The 6,306-nt window shown below is 44.4% G+C and overlaps 1 protein-coding gene across 1 annotated transcript; it reads right to left on the bottom strand.

Moving 5' to 3' along the window:
• Positions 1-3,212: 3,212 nt before the first annotated feature.
• Positions 3,213-4,337, bottom strand: LOC124667498. The gene is made up of 3 exons (XM_047204765.1): positions 4,127-4,337; positions 3,927-4,032; positions 3,213-3,704 (listed from the first exon to the last, which is right to left on the bottom strand). The coding sequence occupies exons 1-3, from the start codon at positions 4,166-4,168 to the stop codon at positions 3,577-3,579; spliced, it is 276 nt and encodes a 91-aa protein (XP_047060721.1). The 5' UTR covers positions 4,169-4,337; the 3' UTR covers positions 3,213-3,576.
• Between the last annotated feature and the right edge of the window lie 1,969 nt (positions 4,338-6,306).

The raw sequence follows: 6,306 nt of genomic DNA, 5'->3' as shown, positions 1-6,306 counted from the left end.
CGCATTTCTATTATTTATCATTTGTTTCTCATGTAACACAATCAGTTTGGTCTTTAAAAAATACATAAACAAAATATATGTCCACAAAAAGTAGGTGTTATTCAAAAATTCATGTCAACTATGGTTAATTTGGTTATTACTAAAACCGAACCGAATTTATATGGTTATTACCGAAACCGAACCATATTTTTATACTAACCGTATTTATCGAAGTATTGAAACTGTATTTACCGAAAAACCGTATTTACCGAACCGAATTAACCATATTAATCGAACGTGCAGCCGGACCTAAGGGACTACCTGCGGAGAGGCTAGAAGACGTTACGTCTAGGGTGCAGCTCCGGGACAACAATGCCGCACTCACAGATGCCTACTGCGAGATTAACGCGCCCAAGGTTCATGCCCTCCGTCCTGCACACCTAGGGCATAGTCCAAGGCATAAATTTCTAACCTTCTTCGTGCAGCTCTCCACCACTGGCCTCTTCTCGCCCTAAGCGTGTCACCCGCCATGGAGCATCTCATGTAGACGATTCTATATCTAGGTAACTTCTGAACAGGGTCGTGTTCATCAAAGGTTGGACTGGGTTCGTCGGGAAAGCCGAGATGTCCTTCGATGACATGCTCGTCTTCACCCCCATGGACAACGGCTTTGACTTCAAGTTCTACATGAAGGGCACCGAGGAAACCCTTGATCCATGGATCAGGTGGCACTGTTACATTGTTTTCCCTCGTGGGCATCATCATCCATTGAGTTGTGCCGCTGGAGGGACCCAGAGGTTGGATTTGGCGGCAGGTGCAAGGTTCCACATGATGCCTAGCGCGTCACAACAACAAATAGTGATGAGTGATGGTTTGGTTGTGGCAATACCTCGTTAGTCGGCTTCTTGCTCTAGCGTGTCCGACTCGCCTTCATGTTGGACTTCCCCTACTACGAAGTTGGAGCTATTGCACGTCATCTCAAGTGGAGACGGTGACCTACCAAGGGCCGTCTGGTCATGAAGCCTTCATCAGAGTGGGTCTCGCCCATCACCTCTTAGGAGAATGATGACATCATCCACAAGTACATAGGTGATGCCTGCTTGCAGCGCCGAAAGGATCTACAACACGATCTTGAGATCGGCAAGTGAATGACTACATCATTCACGAGATCCAATATCGCTAACGCTTTCGGTCTTCGAGGGTAAGATCTATCTCGTTTCTCTCATCTAGGAGATTAGATCTTGGTTTTTGTTCATTCTTGCGGTAGAATTATTTTGTTTTCTATGCTATGAACCCATCAAATGAGCCTCATATACTTGGGAGACAATCACATGGAGGGAGTGAGGGAGTGAGTGAATCTAGACATTGCTAACCATGGTTGTTTGTACAATGGAGATGGTTCGCCCACTCCATCCCTGAAGTTTGTTGTCCTGCTTTTAATCATCGGCCTATTGTGAACATTGTTGGCTTTATATCAAATTTACACTCAATAGTCCATGAGATAACCGAACATTTAGCAAATACTAAGCATTACCACTTCGAAAAAAGCACATAACTTGGTAAATATTGATCATCCCACTGCATATATGAGCGTATAATTTTGCTGTAGTGTGGAGGGAGTAGTATAGAAGAGAGCCAAAAAAAAATACAATCAGACCACACATTTTTGTTTTCCTAGATGCTTGCCAAATAATCTATGACCTACCAAAGGTGTCATTTTCTTTGTGAAAAACACAAACGATGATATATACATACAATACGCTCAACACACATACGCACACCCTACCTCTATGAATATGTTCTTATATACTCCCTCCATTCTCAAATAAGTGGACGTTTGGCTTCAAATTTTGTCCACAAAAGAGTATATTTCTATCTTTTCAATGCTTATTAAAGTAGAAAAAATTGCTTCTCTCTCATCGCACAACATTTAGCACATATTTTCTTACTTTTACATGCACTTAGCTCATTGAAGGTGAAAGAATTAATAGAAGTGAGATATTAGTTTGCATCTTTTAAATATATTTTCCTACTCCACTTTATAATTTATCTTACAAAACTCACATATACATTTATTTACGGAGGGAGAAGAGAACTTAGTTAGCACGTGAAGCATCACAAACACGCCACGGGACGGGAGAGCCGAACTCACCACGGCCACACCTCAGGTACGTGGCGAGCAGCGGCCAACGGTACGAGCACGCAAAAGCTATGCCGGCCCGGCCGTTTGTCCTCTGTCTCCACGTAGTCCGTACCAAAGTTCACCTCACGTGCGTACCGCGTACACGCTATATATCGTATATACGTGTTCGCTGCTCTTACGCGTATGTCCCACTGTCGCTGTTCCGGCGGGGTCGTACGGACGGTGACTCCTTGTACTCCCCAGCAGGCTACGTTTCGCGCGCGTAGCGTCTGTCGGGTATGCAACGTCGCCGTCGCCTGCTTCGCGCGAAACAAGTTGATCGGTAGCTTCTTCTACTGATGTAGAGTACTAGTTGCTATATTAATAAATAGGATGTGACTATTTTTTAGTTAATTGAAAACTAATTTTGTTTTCAGTTAGATAACGTTATTAAATTTTAATTGCAACTTATTTTACAACTCATGGCTAACATGAATCAAGATGTAAACCAAATAATATTACAGACTCACGGTGTGCACAGCTGCCAGGAAAGTGGTTTCCGATATTTACGCACTGAATCCAAACCGAACCAGGCTTGCTCCACGTTAGTTCGTATGCGTTTTTTAGACTAATTAGTCTATACGTCTAGGATTATTGTAATGTAAGACTTAACTGAAAATGAAGTTAGTTTTTACCGTGTTAAGAACTAGCAAATCACATACAATATTAATATAGTAAACAAAAGCTTGTTTTAAGAAGCTTGTACCACTCGTGGGCCACCGCGCTCGATCAAGCGTGCGACGTCGTCCATTCCAGGAAGCTCGCCGAGGACATCAACATCAGGCCGAAAAGAACTGGCCGGAGAAAGCCTCCCCCGCACGCGTGCGTACCATCTAACCTCCGTCCCAAGGAATAAGGTACACACGTATTTTAAGTCAAATTTTGACCATAAAAATTGAGCAACGAAATCTTGGTTATATTATATGTAATTAGTATTGTTGGATTCGTATTGAAAAACACTTCCTAATGATGTTAATTTCATACAAACAATCTTTATATATATGAAGTAATTCTTAGTCAAACGAAAAGCACGTAAAATAAGGGCATCTTATTCCTTAAATGGAGGTAGTATTTAGAAAAGCCATAGATCAGAACAAGACAAGGGCGGCTTTTCCTCTGACAGTAACCAGCCGGTCGCCGCTCACGCGCTAGATGGGTACATATTACTACAAGTTACGATCGTCGATCGACACACTTACAACTGTACGACGTACACTTCCCTCATCCACATGTACAATACCAGATCAACCTGGACACTCCGGTCGATCGGTGATTCTGAATCTTTTCGAATTTCGACCAACCGTCCACCATGGATGGATCATCCAGCTAGCTAGCTAGCTGGGCCAGCCGTCAGGGCACGTGGCTAGCTGCGATTTATTTACAGTATACAACACGTATATGCATGGTTCCCGTCCCTAGTTGTCGTTGTCGTCCGAGCTCCTCGACGTAGACGACTGCTCCGACGGACTGGTCCTCTGCGAGCCTTGGTCCTTGTTGTACGTCTCGAAGAACTCCTTGTTCTCCTTCTCCAGCTCCTTCCACACTGCAGCACAAATTAATCAAGGATATCTGAATCCACATGTGTATCGACATTGGCTAAACACAGCGGCCATGGCTAAACAGCTTGACAAGCAGACCCTTCCGCAACACCTCCCTTCCTTCCTTTCTGAACGATGAAACATGCATACGCTTGCAGATGCCGTGCGCGCGCGTCATAAACTGCCGATGGAAGCAATGCGAAGCTGTAAACGGAAGCAGCTATTACCAGTGGAGGTGACGGCGGGCATGATGTTGGCGTGCTTCTCCAGCGCCTTCACGCATTCCTCCTTGTCCATGTCGTAGCAGAGGCACTTCTCGATGAGATGCTGAACCTGCATGCATGCGCGCATGGATGGAGAATGTGAAGGAATTTCCACGCCAGAGCTGGCCTCTCGATCATACTGCACGAACGTGAGTACTACATACCAATCGGATGTAAGAAGCTGGGGACGACGACTCGTCGGCCATGGCCGCCCAACAAACACCTATAGCTAGCTAACTTGTTTGCGCTTGCAGCTGATTGACCAGATCAAATCTTGGCTTACTCCAAGAGGGAAATCCAGGCGTCTCTCCGAGAGACGACCTAGCTAGAGCTCTAGTGTGCTTGCTAATGGCGGCCGGGATCGCGAGGAGTGAAGTGACGAGAGCTTGACAGGTAACACCGGCGCGGAGGTAGAAATAGGCCGTGGCAAGGAGAGGGACATGTCAGCGTGTGGGGGCTGCGCGATCACGTGGGTGCCTCTTCCCCATTCGCCGAGAGGTGATCGAGGGGATTTTTCCGGTCCCACCGCGCCACTCACCTTACCCTGTCTGCCCGGCTCTCGTTTTTCTGTGGTTCGATTGTGAGCCGCGTCCCCTGCCGTTCATCATAAGTTAATCGGGGCCGTCCGGTAGATGGCTGTTCTTTCATCAGCATCAGCATACAAATGCAAACAACGCACGGTGTTGTCTCGCCTTCCAGCCCTTCTCAGCCATTGGATCAGAGCTCAAAATCAAACCAATTTTGTTTTAGGTTTCAGCCACTTCACCGCCCCCATAGAATTAGGTTATGTTTAGAATATAGAAACGTCTACATGAAAATCAGCTAGACTAAACCTTAACTCATACTTTCATGAGGCTATTTGTTGAGCGATGTCTAAATTTTCGTGAAAAAATGGCGTCGGAAAATAAAAGATTTTGTAATTAGAATTATATTTATAGGATAAGAAATTTTAAATCTTGGTAATCTTGTAGTCCTCTAAAGTTGCAATTTTACTTCTGGGATGAAAATATAAACCCATACATTGACCGTGTTACCAAGCGACAACCTCGCAAGCTATACCAACAATAATCAAGAAAATATACAGTGGGCATGCTACAATGTTTTAGAAAACTAATTGTATGATGATGAATGTACTCAACTTATTCTCATCGCGCATCACAAGGTAAAAATGATACCAAATTAATTGGTTTGACAAGTTCACAGACTTTATATCACACCATACTCCAAAGGAAATTCCCCCAAAGTGCTTTATTAGGGAAGTATAGAAATTACAAATGTGGTAATTATAATCTTTTTTTGTGGATATTGTTGAAGGGGGCCGGTTACCACTTACCATTGTCCCAGAGCGGCCACCTAGGGTTCGCCCTTGGTGCCCTAGGAGCAGCGGGAACTTCTTTGGAACTTCGGTGCTTTGGCCTAAGGTCGGCGCAGTTTGCATCATATGCACCCTATGTTATGAAACAATGACATACAGATATTAACCTCATGAAAAAAAAAGTTAGTGAAACTTAGCACAACAATATGTTTTCGTGTGTTTCGGTTTGGTTGGTTGACCAACTCCGACACATGTCATCTCATACGGATAAACTCGGAACCCTTGTTGAAATTCCAAAAAACTGCACATTAATGAACCACGCAATATTTTGTTTCCGAAACATGCAAGAGGTTGTTTTGCTAATTTAAGAAATAAATCTTCAGTTTTATTTTACAGTACATACAGAACAGCGACTGAGGATATGTGGTAACGCGGCACGATCAATAATGTTGCATGCTCCGACGATTTTGGAGAGATGCGTCGGGAGGGTTAACTCCGGCTACTCCGGGAATATGGGAGCGCCCCCACGTCGCGCTGCCTGCTCGTTTTGATCGCATCGTATTGATCGGCTCCACGCCACGTGGTGGTTGTCCATTGGTCCGCCAAATTGCACCCGTACACAAATGATTGATCATTGCCGGCCGTGCATACAGGCCCAGTGTACCGGCAACACAGACAGCGATCCACACACCATGCGTAATTACATCGTGTTAGGTTTAATCAAATTCAAAATTTATAAAGTTTGGCGAAGTATAGAAGAAAAAAAATCAGTACTTATAATATCAAAAATATATAAATTGAAAATATACTTTCTAATAATTCTTATAAAATAAATTTTATATTGTAGATGCTGATATCTTTTTCTAAGGTGCTCTCGAAAAAGCCACCCGAAGCGCTCTCCCGAACGCGAAAGAAAAGCGCCCCCACACCTCCTCCCACCCCACCCCCTTCCCGCCCTTGCGCATGTTCCCGCCTCTCTCTCTCTCTCTCATGGCAGAGCTATGGTTTGGTGTCAGGGATCAGGGGATC

This window comes from Lolium rigidum, chromosome 6 (genome assembly GCF_022539505.1).
Source record: "Lolium rigidum isolate FL_2022 chromosome 6, APGP_CSIRO_Lrig_0.1, whole genome shotgun sequence".
In the NCBI taxonomy this organism is placed as follows: domain Eukaryota; kingdom Viridiplantae; phylum Streptophyta; class Magnoliopsida; order Poales; family Poaceae; genus Lolium; species Lolium rigidum.
This window is presented reverse-complemented; position numbering and strand designations above follow the sequence as displayed.